Source organism: Cinclus cinclus, chromosome 24 (genome assembly GCF_963662255.1).
Source record: "Cinclus cinclus chromosome 24, bCinCin1.1, whole genome shotgun sequence".
Classification (NCBI taxonomy): Eukaryota; Metazoa; Chordata; class Aves; order Passeriformes; family Cinclidae; genus Cinclus; species Cinclus cinclus.
In genome coordinates, this window is record NC_085069.1 from 1,641,008 (window position 1) to 1,660,285 (window position 19,278).

Consider the following 19,278-nt stretch of genomic DNA (forward strand, 5'->3'; position numbering starts at 1 on the left):
GCCACACTTGATCCCAGCCCCTCTCTTGGGATGCAAGGACGGTGCCATCACCCTGGAGTCCCTAAGGGGACCCTGCAACCACACACTCCACTGTGCCCAGGTGGGGACACATTCCCAATCTCTGATCTGGCACCAGTGACAGTTACAGATTTACACCCTGGGATCAAGCCAGTCGAATAAAGGTTTTATTTTAACAGATCCTGTCTCAGTGTCCCTGTCACCCCCCGGGGCCCATTGTGGGTGGATCAGGGCTGAGCCCATCCCCAAATCAGCAGTGCCCTCGGGAGCTGCCAAGCACCCATGGGTACTGCACCCATGAAGCTGGGGGAATTCATTGGAGCAGCCCTCAAACCTGCCAGAGGGAGGGTCCCACGGGGTGTCCCCCACCCACACCCAGCCTCCCCTAGCCCAGGACAGCAGGGACACAGGAGGGGACACAGAGGTACTTGCATAGGTGACACAGGACCCCGAGCAGGGGGGATGTGATGGTGCTGCCAGGGGGGATGTGATGGGCTCCTGGTTCCCACTGAGGCCCCACAGGTCCAGGCTGGGATGGACACAGGTTCTCAGGGTCCGTGGTGCCATGGGGTGTGACAGGGACACACAGGGACAGGGAGGCATGAGAGTGCATAGACGGGGTCTTGGCCTTGGTGTGCAGCTTTGGAAACCTTTGGCTGGGCGGGCAGGAGCAACTTTGAGCTCTGGGTGGACAAGGTTCATGGCATGGCAGGAGGCTGTCTGGGCACTCCTTTCCCAAAATATCTCGATGGGATGAAGGCTTTCCATGAAAACGTTTCCTTTCCCTCGGCGGATCCCACAGCACGAGGTGACACCAGAAGCTGGTGCTGGAGGCATCAGGGGGCTGGGGAGGCCGAAGCCCCGGGGTGATGCAAATGGCATGTGTCCATATTTCCATGCTTCCAGAGAAAAGCAGCTGAGCAGAGAGGCTGGAGGTGTGGCAGTGGAGCATCCCCAGGTGCCCGCAGCGCCGTGGGGAACGAGCCCCAGGAGTCTGAGCAGAGCGGGGTGCGCAGGACACGTTCTGAATCCCCCTGGATCTTCGGGCGCTGCTGTCCCTCAGTTCAGCGTCCAGCAGGAAGGGTTGGAGTCTCCGTGGCCAGGCAGGAGGTGGGACAAGGCATCGCTTGCACAAATAGCCCTTTGAAAGGAATCTCGACGTGCTCCCGAGCCCGCGGGGAGGGACCCTGCTTAATGGAGTCAGGAGCAAACCGGGGGCAAAGAGCCGAGCAGGGGAGAGCCTGATGCACCCTCGGGGCAGGCAGGAGGGTTTGGCCAGCAGCCACCACGTCGCCATAGCATCAACCTCAGCTGTCCCCATGGAGAAAAGTCCTGGTCCAGGAGCCCAGTGGTGACCTTCAGCAGCCGAATGCAACTCGTGGCAGTTGGGAACAGGAAAGATTTAAAATATATATAATATATACTTTTATTATTCACCCGTTAAATCCATTATATGCCAATCATGATCTAGTTTCAGCAGTTACATTCCCTTGATCATGTCTTTATGAGATGCAGTTAAATCAAACAAGGAGACGGCTGATGGCAGTGGGGGCGGTGGCTCCAGTCCCCCTCTCCCAGCGTGGGTCTGGCTTTGGCAGAAAGGATGAGGGCAGCACCTCCGCAGGCCTGGCTCCTCCACGCTCTCCTGGCAAGGGCTCCCTTACTGCAGCACCAATCCAACCTGGGAGCAATGGAAATAGAGGTCAGGACGTGTTCTCTGCTCCGTTCCCAGCTCTGCGTGGACACAGCTAGGAGGGCTTGGTGTTGTCTCTGTGGGTTTCCCCACTGGTTTTGGGAATTTGAGCAGCAAAGCCCTGAGTTTGTGGCTGAACTGGCACACAGGCCCTGCCCAGTTCTGATCTGGGGAGGTGACCAATGTTTGGGGTGTGACAAGCTTTATAAAATTATGAGATAGCCTTGATTCATGAGCCAAGGATGTTTTTCAGCTCACAATGACTAGAGGGGGTGGAATACCTCTTCTGTGAGTTGGGGTTGTTCAGCCTGGAGAAGGCTGCAGGGAGGCCTTAGAGCCCCTTCCAGTGCCAAAAGGGGCGCCAAGAGGGACTTTGGACAAGGGCCTGGAGTGACAGGACAAGGGGAAATGGCTTCCCACTGCCTGGAAGTGTCTAAGGCCAGGTGGAACTCCAGGATAGTAGAAGGTGTCCCTGCCTGTGACAGGGTTGTGCTCTTTTAAGGTCCCTTCCAACCCAGACCATTCCATGATTCTGTGACTTAGGAGAAGCTGCTTCCCAAGAGCCTGGTCCCTGGACATGTCCCTCTGCAGGCAGCTGGCACTGCTGGGGACTCTCCAGGGCATGCTGGTGGCTGGTCATGCACTCTGACCCAGTGGACCCAGAGGCAGCCCCACTACAGGAAACACTCCCAGCATCAGGCTCTCCCACACCCCAGCTCTCCCAGCAAAAGAAGGGATTGCTGACACCTCCTGGGTCTTCCTAGGAGGCTCAGCAGGCAAGTGAGGCTGGTTTACGGCACAGGGTTTGTGCTCAGAAACAGACCTGGCTTCACACCAGGGAATCAAAGCCCTGTGACTGCCATCAAGGCACTAATTAGGTGTTAAGGCATTAATTAGCTGTGACTTAGCTGGGCAGATTCTGGTTCTCAAGCACTATCCTCTGCAAGGTGGCTGTGGACTGGCCAGGTGCTGAATCACATCTCTGGTGTGGAGGGTCAGCAGCAACCAGGTGCCTCAGAATGGCCCAGGGCAGGCAGATGGGGCTGCAGCACAGCTCTGGGAGCAGCTCAGTGGGAACAGGCTGCTGGGCCTTGGGACAAATGACATCCTGGGATCCTGTGGCTCAGGCGCCTGCATGTGGTAGCAGAGCTCCTTTGTCACAGGTCCTGCTCCAGCCTGTCTGTTCTCTCCAGCGAGGTGGCTGTTCCTCCCACCCCAGCAGGACATGTTGACACCCAGGGCTGTGCAGTGACACCTAGGTCCTGTGCAGGACCACAGACGACTGTCATAACCCCAATGTCACATCTGTGACCCTGCAGCCCTCTGCTGTCTCTTCTGTGCTTGGTCTCCTTCCTCAGAGGGAAGAGGGTGGTGAGAGGGGAAGGACTGAACCTGAGCTAGTCCAGGAATAAAATTAGCTTTGGAAGATGAGTATGGAGGGGTTTTCCCCAAGGACACGCTCTGTGCAGGCATGGGAGATGGCACAGGGATTCACCCATCACCCTGGGTGACACTGCAAGGACACCAGCTGGACTGGAATGCTGAGGTGTAGCTGATAGCAAACCCATGTCCCCAGGGCTGTGGGGATGAGACCCCTCCTCACACCACTGACCTTCTCTGGTGCCATGCTGGGACACTTCCAATTGTACAGGTAATACTGCAGGTTCCCATCCCCGATCCCAAACTTCAGCTTCTCCAGGAAGGTTTTGTTTTCCATGAGATCCAGTGCATTAAAGACGTCAAATCCTTTCTGCACAGGGAGACACGAAGCCATCAGTTCCTGCTTTTGTGCTGGGGAGTTCCTCCCACCTGTGAGCAGCCTAGCCCCTTTTCCTGCCCTGCTTTGAATCCCAGAAAAAGGGAAGAGCTCAGCCTTGGTGTCCTCACCCTCAATCCAACTGCTACAGGACTGTTTGCTGTAGGACACGAGTAACACCCTGAGCTCAGCTCACAAGCTGGAAGGTTCAAGGTACCCCTGCATCCCTCTCCTGGGTGGCAGATCCTTTCTGATTTGGATTTCTGTCATCCTGGGAACAAGCCCTTTCCACAAACCCAAGGGTGGCCAGCCTGCAGCGAGCTGCCCAATGAGTTTCCTGGTGAGCTCCTGTGAGCTGCCCAGCCTCAGGATGGGTGCCAGCCCACCCCTGCCTCCCTCACCGACTTGGCGAGGATGAGCGCGTCGCTCATGAGGTCGATGAGAGGCGTCTTGGTGTGAACGTTGTAGAAGGAATAAGCAGCTTTCAGGCTCTTGTGAGTCGGGTGGTTCATGATGGTGGAGGGCAGCGTGTAAAAGCTCAGGAAGTCTGTCACCTCTCCCGGAGCACTCTGGAAGGCAGGAGTGACATCACAACATGTCAGGCTGGGATAAAGCCTGACCAGAGCCTTAGAGGGGCTCTCCCAGTTGGAGTGATGGCTGCAGGGAGACTCCAGGTTCCAGGATGCGGGCACCATCCTCCAACAAGTTCTCATCCCGGAGGAGCATGGAGCTCTTCCCTGATCGCTCCCACAGCTCCAGTAGAGGCAAAAGCCCAGGAAAACACCCCTCCCATCCTTCTCCTGCTCCTGCCCCTCACCTCCACCACAAAGGTGTCGATGATGTTCTCCTGAGGTACGAACCAGTGCTCCACCTCCTCTCGGCTCATCACGGGTGTCAGGTGGAACTGCTTCAGGTACTCAGTCAAGAGCTTGTGCACAGCAGGGATGTCCTTGTGCTCCATGGGCCGCAAGCCTGGAGTCTTAGGAGTCTGCAGAAAGTGGGACAAGTTGTTTTGTTGCTTGCACAGTGGTTTTCATCACCCAAGGGCTCTCCAACAAGCAGCACAGAGACGCTCTCTGCTTAGATCAGCCCATTTTCAGCCCCCCAGCCCTACGTGCCCAGCAAAGATGGATGTGATCAGCCATGACACCGCTGGCAAAGATCACAGAGAGCACAGCATGTCCCAAATCCCCAAGTGACAGGTCAGGTCAGGTCCCACTGGAAGTGATCTCCTACCCACTAACAACGTAAACTCTGCTTCCCTCCAGGTTCCTGTTCCCACTCACAGCAAGCACGGGCTGGGAGGCATGTCCCAGGCTCCACAAGAAGTTATTCCCAGTTGGCCTCAATTACTAATCTAGGGTTGGGATGGCTCAGCAAGCCCTGATCTGCTCTGGGGCTGAGTTTCTGTGCAAAAACCAGTAGCTCCAGCCCAGCAACTGCTGTCTGTGTGGCTGTGGGAGGCAGGAGCTGGAAGCATGAAAGCAGCACTTTCCACCCCAAAGGGGCAGCTCTGGCTGACAGAAAGGAGCCAACAGGGTTGGGGAAGGTGGTGGCAATTTTAATGCAGTTTGTTTCTTTCTCTTCCACCTCCAGCTGAGGAACTTCCCCAGCAGGACAACTGCAGTGTCAGAACTGATCAGTGTGACTGAAGAGTGAGGGACTAACCCCATCCAAGGTCATGAGGCTGTGTTTGGACAGATGAAGGCTGTCACATCTGCCTGCTCGTTTTACCAGAACAACAAGGCTATGACTCACCAGCAAACAAAAGCTCACAGGGTCCTCCAACTGCAAGAATTTTCCCTTAAAATGCAGGTACCCAGGCAAAAATACATAAAGATTAAATAAAGCACAACTGCTTGACAGAGTAATTTACTACATGGAACAAACCCTGGGTCTCCAGGCAGAGGACTTGACCTCAATCAGGACACTTGTGCCTCTCCCCTCGCCCAGTGAGGAGTGACTCCTGAGCTCTGCTCCCAGCTCACACCCACCTCGGGCAGCCGGTAAAGCTTCGTGGTCCGTTGCATAGTCATGTTCCTGCTCAGGTGGGAAAATTTCACCTCGATGAGTTTCCGAGGATTCAGGGAGCGGTGCCAATACCTGTGGAGACACACTGGCAGTGGGAGCCTCGTTCTGGGGCAGCAGGGCAGCTGAAGGGGCACGAGGTTCCTGTGGCTGCCATGAGGGCAAGTGAGAACATCAGGCCAGCAGCTCCCCACAGCGAGAAACAAGGTTCTGAAGTATTTGTGCTGCCGAAGCCTCCCCTCCTGTGTTATATGAGCAGCTTTAGCAAAGCCATGCACTTAATCCTGGAAGGACAGTGTGGGAGGAGAAGCCTGGGCTGGGATCATCACTCTCTTCTGTCCTGGAGAATCCCATACTCTCTACTGGCAACAGAGGGGACCACAGGAAGGGAAGGTCTGCAGACAGAAATCTTGGGAGAGCCACAGACACTCACCTACAAGTCCCCACAGGCTTTGGCAGCACCACTCCTGCAGTGTAAACAGCCTGGAAGATTCCCTCCAGATGCACCCTCCGTGTGATCTCACGGATCAGAACCGGAGCCACCCGTTTGGAGCGAAGCTTTTTGTGGACACACAGGAAGTTTATCTCCACCATCTTCTTCTCTCTTGGGGAAGAAACAATGCAGAGCATGAGGCTTGACTGTCCTGACCTGGGAGGATCAGACCAACGCCCCAAGCAATCTACCTCCAAGTTCCCTCAAGGGAACGAGGAGTCAACACCACAGGGAAGGGGCACAGGCTGGGTTTGGAGAACCCTCCCTTAAGCTGTTACCCAGGGAAAACAGTCCGAATCTGTGTCAGGGGAGGGTCAGATTGCATATTAGGAAAGGTTCTTGCCCCAGAGGGTGGCTAGGCGCTGCCCAGGCAATCTCCTGCCCAGGGAATGGTCACAGCCTCAAGGCTGCCAGAGCTCCAGGAGAGTTTGGACAATGCTCTCAGGCACAAAGTGCATTGTTGGGCTCCTCTGTGCAGGGATAGGACCTGGACTGGATGATCCTTGGAGATCCCTTCCAGCTCAGGATATTCTATGGATTCTACATCTCCATCTAGCCCTGGATGACTTCTGTAAGCCAGACCTCTAAGTTAACCTACCTTGTTGAGGAAAACAACCTTCTTAGTGGTTAACTACAAGATGTCCCTGCCCAGAACCTCCCTGCCAGCTCTCAAATATCCCCCATCCGCCCTTCCAAGCAGCAAAACATCTCCAAAGCTGAAGGGTGCAGGTCTGGCTGTGGGCTGGGGAGGACAATGTAGCCAGACTCCCCTCAACATCCCTACAGAGCCCCAGGCGTCAGCAAGGGGCAGGATGAGAAATACAGCAGCACTCACGTGTCATAGATGTGGATGGTGGCTGGAATTGCGCTGATAAATCCTACCAGCTTCTTGCTGGAGACCACTCGGACCCCACAATGCCACTGGGGCAGCCAGCCTGGAGGACGCAGTGCCCTGGGGAGGGGACACACCTTAGCAGTCACCTCCCACCCAAAGTCCCTGGTGTACCTGCTCCTGCTAGCCACCCTGCCCTGGGACACCCTGAGTCCTGCTCACTGGCAAGAGGATGTGAGAGTCACAGTGATGTGACAAGGGCTGCTGGGATGCAGGGCAATTCCTGCACCCCACAGCCAGTCCTCACTTGGGACACAGGAGGAAATCGCTGCTCCTCGATTCAGGAACACCCTGAGGAAACAGCAGCTCTGCTGCAATAGGACTCCAAGGGTAATTGCTGGCAGCTGCCTTCACCCCACAGCTCCAGGGCACTGAGGAATTCCTCAGCTACTGGTACTTTCACAAACACTTGAGGGATCAAACCAAAGGGGAAAAAAAGTCCACTTTTAAGCTCATGTATCTGGAAGGAGCCAGAGGCAGGCAGGGCTGGGTGACAGCCCCTCTCACCATGTCCCTGAGACACTGTACACAGTGACAGATGGAGAAGGGACATTTCAGGAAGAAGGGAGATGGGATAAGCAAAGGCAGCTGCAGCCCTGTCACCGAGATCAGGTTTGTCAGCATCCCACACCCCCTGCTCTGCACTCCTGGTGCTACTCACCACAGCAGGAACTCAGGCGAGTAATCGAACCGGAACATGTTGTCATCATCCTCCACATAGTTCTCGTTGAGCAGTGTGTAGAGCTCCTTCAGCTGCAGCAGAACAGAGCATGGAGGTTAAGGAGGTTACTCAGCCTTCAACTGCCCCCAGGACCTTGAACACTTCATGTGGGGCCACATCACTAGGGCACTGTTTGCAGCCATGTCCCTGCACTGGGGTCCAGTGCTGCACAGAGCAGGGGGAGCAGCAGGACACAGGTAAAACCTGTGTCACCTCCCAGGGAGGTGGGTCATGCTCAAAGGGGTCTTCCTACAGGAGAACTCCAGGCTTCAGATATCCTTATATCCCCTTGAAAAAGCCAGGCCAACCTGCCCAATCTGGGATGGGTAAAAAGGAACTGCAGTGTCAGACCCATCCAAGCCCAAGGAGATGGTGTGAGAGAGCCAGAGAGTCACTTACTGTGGTGAAGGACATGTTTCCATCCCCAAAACCATCTCCAACAGCCCGAGCATTGAACTGCCAACCAAGATGCTCCAACACACGCGTGTTGGACTGCCTGTACTCACCACACCTCTATCCCCCAGGTCCAGGGCATCCCAGGTGAAGCCCTGGGGCAGGGTGTACGGCTCCTGGCGGATATTGTCCTTGTCCGGCTCCACCGGACCGTGGGTGTTCACCACTTCTCCTGTAAGACAGAGCAGGGAGCCATGAAAAAGTTCTCTATTGTGTGAGGCCAAGCCTCCACAACACCTCAGTCTGGTGTCCAATGTTTCTCATGTCTTCCTGCCCTGCAATGGCAGACGGGGATTGTCATTTTACCCAGCCAGTTTGGGATATGACAATAGACAGGGAAACAAAACTCCTTCCAGGGAAAGTCACCTTCAGGTGACCAAACATAGTCACAGCTACATCCTCCAGCTCCACATGTGATTCCTGACCTTTCCCCGTCCCCACAATCCCAGCCCGGGCCAGAACTTTGCTGTGAGCCCCTCTATGGGATGGTGACCTCCTGCCAGCTCTGGCCACTGCCACTTGGCAAGTGTCAGGGTTTCCTGCCCAGTGTGCCTAAAGAAGAACTGCAGTGAACAACACAACTTTTGTTGTAAAACCACTGACTCCTAAAGGCCCTGATTCAGCCAGGCGATGTCAGCTCGAGTGCCGGCTTTCTCAAGGATGTTGGTCCAGCAGCATCACTTCATTGCTGCCAAGAAAATCAAGTTGTGCTAATTAGGAATTCCCTTAAAAAGGCATTGGAAAGGTTTCCAATCAATGAGGAGGTGATGAAAGCCTGGAGCAAAAACTTCCCCCATCACACCCACCCCAGGCAGCTTCCAGAAATGCTCACCCCTGGCCGCCCTCTCTGTTTTGAACAGGTGCTGAACTGTTTTGAGATCTGCCCCCAAAAATCCCACAGCACTTCTGTTATCCAGCCCTAAATAGCCCTGTGCCCATAATGCCATGTGCCAGAGCATGCCAGCACCACGAGGAGTGCTGGGACAAGGCAAGTGGCCAGCAGCCAGGGCACAGCCACCACTGTGGTGTTGAGAAGAACGAGCTGTTTTGTGCCTCCCACTCCCCAGGAGACACCTTCCACCCTTTCCCCAGGGTTTTCCCAAGCAGAAATTATATATTCCATGTCAAGCATCCTTGGAAAAAAGGGCAAATGCAAGATCAGGCTCTGCTGTCTCACATGACCACGTGCCACTTCACTGTGACTTTCCCTACTTAAAGCTGAGATTGTTGCTGCTAGGAAAGTTTTTGAGACCTAAAAAGGCCTCAGAGTAGTGTGGACAACATGGAATGGGAATGAAACACTGGATCTGAAGCAAAAGGGATACAAACCTATGAAGGGAAATACTGAAGAGCAGCAAATTTGAAGCCATGACAAGTTTTGGATAAATCTGTGAACTGTGGGGTTGGACTTACTCTCTAGTTCCCCTGAGCTCTGAGGGAGGCAGATGAGGAGAGACTAAAGTTATCCCAGGCACCCCAGTCAGCCCAGGAATGAGTGCCTTCGAGCCAGGCACCTCTCCTGGCACACCTGCTCTGAGAGCTCCTGCCATGGAGCAGATCATTGCCATAGGCTGCCAGGAGCAAGAGGAAGGGCTGGAGCAAGGACCAGAGCTGGGAAGTACCACTGGGATGTTCATAAGGAGAAAAGAAGACCAAGAAATTGGGCTCCTCATCCTTAAATGCTCATGGCAGCCTGGGTTGGAGATGCTTTGATGTTTGTGTTTTCCCTCTCCTGGCTCAGCTTAGGCTCCTGCCTGTGCCAGAGAGGGATGTGAGCCCAGCAGACCAAGGATGTGGCAGCTCAGCACTGGACTTGCTTCCCAGAGCTGCTCCCAGCACCATCCAGCCCCAACTCACCTTCCCCACCAAGGATCCCTGTCTGGGAAGCTTCAGCCTCCAAGAAGGGGAGAGCTGGACAGCTCCAAGTCCATAGGATGTGGCAGCACCACACATAAAACTTGGATACAGAAGGCTGGGGAAACCCAACTGCAGGGCTAAGGACTTGGATTAAGGGATGCACAAATGCAGAAAGCATCAGGTCAGATGTCAGATTGTCCCTCTGTATCACCTGAGGTGCTTGCACAGCTCTTCAGAACCCCCCCATCCACTTAGCCCATGCTGCTGAATGGTGGTGAAGCGGTTTTGGTGCCTTTGAATCCCAGGCCAGGCAAGGACTCACTTGGCCACAGATCAGCTTCTCCAGGCTTCTCTGAGGGCTTCCTGGAGCAGCCTGGGGACCACAAGGCCTCCCCCAGGGTCCACAGGATGTCGAGGAGCTGCACATACCTAACTTGGGCACTGGCTGTGTGTCCCAGAACTGGTAGCTCCTCTTGCTGGCTTCCTCCATGGTTTTGGCAGGGCCCTGACCCACAGAGAAGAGCTCAATGGCTTTTTGAATCTCCTGGATCCGCTCAGCAGGTAAAGAGTTCACCTAAGGGCAGAAGATGAAAGCAGAAAGACAAAATGAGCAAGCTGAGCCACCAGGTCTGTATGTGTGGGGTGCTGCCAGAAAAGGGAGAGCAGGCAGGAATCTCCCTTCCCATCCTCAATCCTTGACAGGATGGAGGAACCCTTTCACCAGCCACCTGCCACTCACCTACATCTGGTTTTTAGGTACTCCTAGGACAAAGGGAATGGAAGAATTTTCTGAAAATGCTTCAAGGTTGAGTTAAGGGGGTGCTGTAAGCCCCAGGAGCAAACCACCCCACCTGACATCCTGCAGACAAATGGATCAACCCACACCTAGCATTCAGGATTCCTTCAGTGGTTTTTCTCTCTCACTGTTCAGCCTCCTCCCTCTAAGTTGGATCTGCATCCACAAACTGCAGCTTCCAGAGGAGTCCCTGGACACCAGGGACTGGGACAAGGCAGAGAGGTTGAGTCAAGATGAAAGACACTTTCATCCTCCTCTTCCTCAGGGAGGAATTCTGCACTGAATTCCCAGCCCCAGCTCCTCTCTGATCCCCAAGGAATTTAGTTTGAAAAGCATAAAGCCCCAATTTAAAGCTCTGCACAGTCAGATGGACAAAATATTCAAAATATTTGGATGGGAACTGGGCATCAGACAGAAAGGAGCCTCTGCTGAAGTATGTCCTTTGCCACAGCACCAGAGGGGATAAGAGGGCCAGGAGGATCAAACTCTATGTATCCCATACTGCTTCCTGAATCATTGGCTGCTGGAGAGATCAGGCAAAGCCCAGAGGGGTAAGATAGACCCTGCTCTCCCCAGCTGCTGCTCTTGTGATCATCAAGCAAAAAATCAACACCACCAGATGTCACCCCCGTGTTGCTGCAGGCAGGACTCAGAGCTGGCAGGTGGCAGCTCCTGCCTGTGACAGGCAGCTGGTGTCTGGGAAGAATAACTTGGAGGTGCCACTCTGACCCTGGAACTGGCTGGGATATCCAGCCAAGGACTGCATTATCCCCAGACTGCTCTGCAAACACCTTCTGCACCAACAGGAATTCCCACACATGGAGCTAGGCTAGGAAATCACTCTAAATATGAAGGGTTTTTTAGCAACCAAGTGCTTAAAACCAGGGCTGGGAACTCTTTCCTTGGCCTAAGTAACACTGGAGAGGTTTGGGATGGGGTTGGCTGTTGGGGGGGGGGAGGGAGCAGGATTCTGAGAAGAGGTTGGTCACCTTCACTGGCTGGTCCTGAGCCTGGTCGGGTTGGTCTCCTCCTCCCTTTTCTTTCTTCCGTTTGGGTTTCTTTTTCTTCTTTTTGGCTCCGCTGTCATTTGCTGGACTCAAGCCCCTGGGGAACACAAGAAACATCACTGGAGCCTTGGGATTTTCCTTTGGGAGAACATTTGTTTGGGTTCTGAGGCACTCTAAAGAAAATGCAGGCTCCCTGCTGAGTCCAAGTCTCCAGGAAGGGGAAGGAGAAGGGGAATACTCCATGCATGGAGGGTGCAGCCAAGTGCCCACCACAGAGCACAGAACTCCCTGTGAGCTCCAAAAAGGGACCAGCACCAACACCTCCCATCCCACAGGCTTGCTGGGCAGTGGGGACTGTACCCTATGCTGCAGGTGACCACATCCCCACTGTCACATCACCCACTCTGCCACCCATGCCCAATCCACCCTGTGGAGTGGTGGGATGCACAGTTTTGGCACTTCCCTCTTCTCCAAGCGTGAGGATAGATGCCGCAGCAGCAAACACTGGCTCAGCCCCAGAGATAAGGCCCCACAACCAGTTCAGGCACCACAGAGAGGTCACTGGCCAAGGACACGGTGCCAAATGTCACCCCACCTGCAGAGGTGATACTCTAGGGAGATGAGGCTGTTTATTGGGAAATTATTATATTGTTATGCTGGAACTGGAAAATTGAGAGTGAGGAGCAAATCTCCAGTGGGAGTACAGGGCGGGAAGTGCCTATACCAGGGCACAGCTCCTCCTTCCACAGATGTGGGGCAGCCCTGGACATCCAAATCATGATGATCCTGAACAACTGCTGGTGTGAAGCCCCTCACTGAGCCTGGCCTTTGTTCCAGCAGCATCCTGATGCCAAAACACAGGAGAGGTGCCTGCTCCCAGCACAGCACATGGGATCTTGTGACAATGATCTCGTGATCCTGCATGGGATGACCTGACACAGGACAGGCAACAGCCACAGGACAGGGAGAACTGGCTACAGCCTCTGAGACAGTCATGGTTCAGGGGGAAATTCAATCCTGTAGAGGCTGGAGCAAGTCTGAGTGGAGGGATGAGAAGGGAAAAGGAGGACAGGGCCAGGAGAGCTTTGCCAGCTGACAGCACATGAGGAGTCTCCTGCAAAGAAAGCTAGGGGGACAGAGGGTGCCAGCACATGGCTCAGCTCTGTCCTGTCCCTCAGTGCTGCCCAGCAGGGTCAGGATACATTTGTACCCTGCAACAGAGCTGTGCCCATCCTTGCACTCCAAAACAACTCCCACAGCAGGGACAACTCCACAGATCTGACCTGCCCAGAGGCACCAGCCTGGAATCTCCCCACAAAAGCACTGCTCATTTCTGTAGCAGTTTAATGTCTTTACCAAACACAAGATAGTGGTGAAGAGGGTGGAGCAGGAAAAAAAGAAGAAACGTGCTGGAAAATATGTTGGAGCAGCATCCAACTATTTATTTCAGCAAGGCCAGAATGAGGAGGAGCTGGGAAGAGAACAAAGCTTGAAGAAATGCAAGTGGAAGGTGTCCCTGCCCAAGGAGAGGGGGTGGAACTGGATGACCTTCAAGGTACCTTCCAACCCAAGCATTCTATGCAATCCCTCAGCTGAGCACTAAGAAGGTTATGCAACTAGGGAAAAGTGAATGGAAAAATGTTTTCTGAGGGATGAAGCTGGGAGATGCCTGGGGATGTAGAAAGCCAATGTGATAAGCTGCATTGCCCTGGAGAGCAGAGAAGAATGATTTGCAGGACATGGAGCTGCTGGGCTGGGGAAGCTTGTCCTCTGGATAAAACCTGAACAGCAGCAGAGATTCTGCAGACAGCACATGCCAGGGAAAAGGATTCCCATCTATCAGCAGAGCCTGTGTGGAACACTAGGAGATGGGAAGCATTCCTGGCATGGGAACAAGCAGTGGTTCAGGGCAAGCTGCTCCACAAAAGGGGGTGAAGAGAAGCCCCCGCCGTCTCCAGAACAGAATGAAGGGGAGCAGGAGCAAAGCCACAGCTCTGACAACCAGCAGCTCCAAGGACCACAGGGATGGTTCAGCATGGTGCTGCTGAACCATCCCTGTGGGGAATCTCACCTTCCCTCCCACTGCCAGGAGATGCTGCTTGGCCATGACAGCAGCAGCAATCCCAGCATAGCGCTGCTGACACTACTATCGATTTTGGTGACAAATGTGTGATGGCTTTTTTAACTCTCTGGGGAGGAGCACAGGCAGATCATGGGCACACTGAAATCCTGGGATGAGCAAAGCCACCTTGGAGCTGCAATAAACACATCCAAACTGTTTCCATAAATTTTAACACCGCAAACTGACAGCACCAGAATTCTTGAGCACACACCAAGGGCTGACACTGGAAGTTGTCCCTTCCAAAGGGAATGGGCATGTGTTCCCAGCTGACCTGCACATTGGGATGCTGTAGGTGTCAGTTGTGACAGACAAAATGCTCCCCTCATACTCTGTCGGCATCACTTTGCTTCATAAATCAGAGCTGCCAACTCCCAGCTTGGTGCTAATGAGCTTGGCCCAACCATGCCAGGCTCGCAGGTGAATGTGCTGAGAAAATTCCTCCCTGATTTATGAGTAAAGCTGTCGTGACCTGGAAGAAATCAGGGTAGCAGAAGGTGGGATGTGGTTTTGCATTCCAGGTGGCATGGCCTGGGGAAGGGCCCTGCTCCAGCCAGGAGATGAAAACCAACCTGGCAGAGAAGTCACCAGCAAGTAGGAAAATGCTGGAAAACCTGAATGTCCCGCTCACTGCACCCAGAGAAACAACAATTACAGGTATTTTCTATTTTAAATCTATTTAGGAAAGCAAATATATTCTGTTTGCAGGGTAGCAGCACCCCCCAGATACTCCCCAAATTAATGGCAATGCCCCAACAGTGTCCTGGGACCATCCAAAATCTCAGCTACTGCAGCTGGCCTGACCCACGAAGCCGAGACGGCTGGAGCAGTTTCACCCCCAAGAAGGGTGAGCTGCCAGCCCAGCTCAACTCCATCAGCCCACAGCCTTCCCAGCTGCACTTAAGGCCTTTTCCCACCCATACCCCTTCGCACTGACTTGCACTGAGAAATTAAGTAGCTGGACAAAGGCACCTTGGCTGCACTGTGCAGACCATCTCACAGTTCCCTGAGGGATCACCACGGTTTCTTTTCTGGCTAAGGAAAACACTTTTCCCTTCTGCTGGGAAGGGCATCCCCACCATCATGATCATTACTTAGCACTCCAATTCCTCCTTTCCTGTTACCACGTGGCTCCTTGAGTTGAAGGCAAAGTCTCCAGCACCAACCACTGCCCAGAAAACAACCCCCGTAACCTGAGTGTCTTGAAAACAGATTTTTGGAAGTACTGAAAGACACCAGCCAGGCTCGTTCAGGGTGAGACCTGCTCAGACTGGCTGTGCTCCACCAACTCAGCCCCTCTAGAGGCAGGAAAACACCAGACCAGCACCCACTCATGGGTGTTCCCACTGTATTCCCAAAGCTGAGGGAGGAAGCACCAGGGGAACAACTCCAGCTGTGGGCGGCTCCCTCAGCCTGGTGGGAGGCTGAAAGCATCAGATGAGAAGATCCGGGCTCCATATCTAGGTGCTGGAAAATCCTTCTGCCATCCCAGGGGCTAATCAGGCATGGCACTTAGGCTGTAATCTCTGTAATCTCATTAGGGGCTGTGGCAGGGAGGAAGGGAGGACCTCCAGATGGCAGAGCTCAGCTCCCAGAGCTCACCGTGCCACCAGCATGCTCCCTACACCTACGACTGAATCCCACGTGGTGGAGCTCAGTGCTTGTCCCAGGAACCTCCTCTCATGGCTAAGTGCAAGCAGGGATTGCCAAACCCACAGCTATCCCTTTGGAAAAGCCCCTCTGCCCCCTCACACCCCACCCAGAGACAACCCAGCTGTTCCACAGGGTGCTCCCGAACTCTTCCTGCCTGGAACAGCTTCCCCAGGTGGTTCTGACAACAATAAAAGAGTTTCACAGGTCTGGGACACTCCAATCCTTGTTGTCACCACTGCTCTCGCTGCCTGTGAGGTGACAAATGCCACCAGGCTGAGACCATGTAATGCTCCTGCCTTTCCAGAACTAGGGAATGAATACTCCACAGCCACCAGGGACACAGCAGAAGCTCTCTCCACACAAAGAGAAATAAGAAAAAGAATAAAATGCGATTATTTTCTTTAGAAAATCAGCTTGGATAGCCACAGCAGAGAGCAGTGTAGCCACTTCCCAGTGCTGACACAGGATTGAGGCTGAGGAAACTCAATTCCTCTTTCCTGTCCTTAAAAGGAAAGGAAGTATTGCTTTCACTAAGGAATACTTTCATGTTTTGAACCTCAGCGCCAAGATCCAGTGACTCCCAGCACAAACTGGCACGGGCAGGGCTCCAAGTCTGGTTCTACAAACCCTGGCAGCTCAAAGCCCTTCCCCTGCCCTGTTTTTGGGGACAGTGTCACTGGGGTGAACCAGAAACACTCCCACACCCCGGTGTAATGGGATGGTATGGAATCAACAGAATTAATGACTGTGCAGCCAGTAAGAAAACCATCCTCCTTCCCACCACTTGGTCTCTCCTTGGTGGGTTTTGGGGGTACAGGAGATTTGCCAGAGAGCTCAAAAGCCTCCCTGCCTCATGTTCCTTATGGCTGTGCCCACCAGCCACACTTTTGGTGCTATTTCCCAAGCTATCCAAACTATTTCCTACTGAATATTCCCCAGGCTGCTTGTGGTATTCCAGCTCCTCGAGGTGGCCAGAGTGATGCCCATGCCAGGACCCAAGGAGAGCTCCAGAACACACCTTTTCCTGGTAAAGGGCAGGAGGAACTGCTGGGCTGGGGAGCAGCGGTGATTGAGCACTGCGTCTCCTCTGCTCAGCTCTGGCTTCCACAAACCTAATCATGTCAGAGGCAAAGAAAATAAAAATCTCCCCAAGCACGGCTAAACCGATTAAACTGAGACATGGTGCCACACCCGGGAGGCAAATGAAATATAAATGGGCAGCTGTGCTGTCATAAAAAAAAGCCTCTGTGATATTTCTTGTGTGACCTTTTATTCGCTTTGGTTCCTGGGCAGGCGATATTGCCCATGGAAAGCTGCTGATGGAGGTAGAAAGGCTCTCCAAGCCCATGGTCTCTGCTCTGCAGGGCCAGGAAAACAGCACGAGGTGAGCAGGAAGAGCCCAGTGAAGTTCAGGTGCAGGAAGAACAAAGTGCAAAACCGCCAGAAACCTCTGAAAAGCCAAACATTGATGTTCCCATTCCCAGCAGGAATGAGGACGAAGTTTCTCCCGCAAATGCCAGGCATAGTGAGGCAGCTCTGCACCGTATTAATTAAGGCAATGAGTAATGAAGGTGCTACGTTAAGCATTCCAGCTCTTCCCTACTAAGATAAGGACCTGTCTCGCTGCCTGTGCTCGCTCCCTGCCTTGTTGTTATTCCACCATTACATACCCCTGGAGGCTGCTGTCCTCCAACCATGAGACAATGTAGGCAAAGCTTTGCAAAACCCTGGGCTGTGTTTAGGGTAACGACGGGATGACTGTGCAGAAGCCCGGGATTATTCCAGGGCACGGCGATGCCACATGCTCCGGAAAGCAGGATCACGCATCCAATCGTGCCACCACCCTGGGTGGCACCGCAGGGATGGAGATGCCACGAATGGGCTGAGGCTTGTGCGGGAGGGCAGAGAGAATGTGGGGAGACACACCCTAATGCAAGGCCAGGAGAAGCTGCTCATTGGGCTCATTTCTGCCCGAAAAAGGCACTCGCGGCCCCGTCCCGACCGCCCCACAGCCACCGCAGCCGTCACCCATCCACGCCGCGGCCGCGCCCGACCCTGCTGAGCTTCGGACACGCTCCTGCAGCGGGCGTGAATAGGCGCCTGCGGCGACGCCCCCCCCCGCCAAACTGACCGGCGCCTCGACCAATCGCTGCCCGGGATGCTGCTCAGCGACCAATCAGCGCCCCGGAGGGGCGGAGGGCCTCTCACTTCCCGGCCGCTCCTCGCTCAATGGGCCCGGCCGCCGCCGTAGCACGCGGTCCCGGTCGCCGCTCACCCCCGGTTGGAGCCATGCTCCGCCTCGTTCTCGCAGTCGCTGCAATGCTCGTGGTCGTTCTCCTCCGCCGCCGGCCGCGGAGGCCTCGCCGGTGGCCGCCTCACTGCTGTCTCACTGTCGTCCGCCATCTTGAACGGGGCCTCCGCGCGTGCCGCACCTCCTCAACAAAGCGCGGCGCGATTGGGCGGTGGGCCGCGAGGCATGCCGGGAGTGGTAGTCTGTGTGGGCATGCGAGGGCCGGGCTGTGCCGGAGCCAGGACTACATTTCCCGTCAGTCTCTGGGGGGTGTCCAGGGGCGGGGAACTGGTGGCGGGAGGGCTCCCTCACATCGGTCAGCCGCGTGGATACCCCGCCGGACGGAGAGCCGCGGCGCGGCCCGTTCCCCGCCGAGGCCGCGGTGCTCTCGTCTCCGCCCGCTTCCTGCTTGAGGGGGTGGATTGAGTCTAATGAGGGTGGCGCCGATTGGCTTGGGGAGACGCCCCTTCTTCCCGACAGCCAATAGGCGCGCGGGACACTGTGGCGGGTGTGAAGCCGGGCTGAGGGTGAGTGGTGAGGGCGGCGAGCGGGGGCCGTGCTGGACCCGGCATCCCGCGGGGTGGGTCGAGGTGCTTGTGGCGGTCGCTCTTTCCCTGCCAATCAATGTTGTATTTGGTGGCTCTTCCCTTTAACTGCAGCCTTCTCGAGCCAAACACCAGCTCTCTCAGCCCCAGCCAGAGACGAGGATGGGCTCAAGAGGAGGGCCGGGTGTAGGATGGTGCTGAAGGACACGGTCCAGCTTCATCCCAAATCCCTGTGCTTACTGGATGGATGGATTGAGGCTGGCAGCTTGTGTTGTACTCAAAACCCACAGGAGTTGGGACACGGGAATTTTTGGGCACTTAATTCTTTGGAAAACATTTCTCCGGTGCCCTGGGTGCATCTCCCCGTTTCTCACTGTAGGAACAGCTCACCGAGTTTTGCAGCCTGACCAGCTTCTGTGGCTCGTGTTCTGTTTTTTCCCATGTCTGGTTTAGTTGGAACAGTCCAAATATATCCCCCCAAAATGGTGTATTTGGGGGAAAACTGGTTCTCGCTCCTGCCGGTAACATCTGCAGGAGTGGGCTGGCCTCTCCCCTCGTGTGCAGTTCAAACTCGAGCTTATTAAATATTGATGCCTAAGATCTGTGCAGGCTCTTGGACAGCACAAGGCTGTCAGATCCCCAGCTGGCCCTGATTTCCAAGATAACCCTTCCAAGGGCTGCTTTCCCCCTGCAGTAATTCCTGTGATGGAGGCGTGCGACGGAGGGACAGAAATAGCAGGGTTTTGGAAGCAAGTCCCAGCTGAGGCTGGAGGCCAGAACGCTGGGGTTGCTGCAGTTAAAGCCCTGTGATTACAAGGGCAGGGCAGTTTTTCGTGTATTTTTACAAAACGGGCACATGGAGGCTCCACTGCCGTGATCTGGATCCTCCTGGTGCAGTGTTGACCCTCCCAGACTGCAGTAGCAGGCATGTAAAGTCCTGGTAGGAGGGCAGGATTT

General features: G+C 54.6%; 1 protein-coding gene across 1 annotated transcript; it reads right to left on the minus strand.

Moving 5' to 3' along the window:
- Positions 1-168: 168 nt before the first annotated feature.
- On the minus strand, positions 169-17,894 carry NMT1 (N-myristoyltransferase 1). The gene is made up of 12 exons (XM_062507953.1): positions 17,762-17,894; positions 11,697-11,811; positions 10,341-10,485; positions 8,108-8,226; positions 7,542-7,633; positions 6,824-6,940; positions 5,929-6,099; positions 5,462-5,570; positions 4,285-4,455; positions 3,869-4,036; positions 3,324-3,461; positions 169-1,699 (listed from the first exon to the last, which is right to left on the minus strand). Exons 1-12 carry the CDS (start codon positions 17,887-17,889, stop codon positions 1,679-1,681), a joined length of 1,494 nt encoding a protein of 497 aa, XP_062363937.1. The 5' UTR covers positions 17,890-17,894; the 3' UTR covers positions 169-1,678.
- Positions 17,895-19,278: the final 1,384 nt, after the last annotated feature.

Bases quoted from the DNA above. Each gene is read 5' to 3' on its own strand.
- NMT1 (XM_062507953.1), bottom strand. From the start codon at position 17,889: ATGGCGGACGACAGTGAGACAGCAGTGAGGCGGCCACCGGCGAGGCCT. The intron at 4,037-4,284 runs GTGAGGGGCAGG...CCTGCCTTCCAG, and splicing joins TCGACACCTTTGTGGTGGAG to AGTGCTCCGGGAGAGGTGAC. The intron at 1,700-3,323 runs GTCAGTGGTGTG...CATTGCTCCCAG, and splicing joins CCAGCATGGCACCAGAGAAG to GTTGGATTGGTGCTGCAGTA.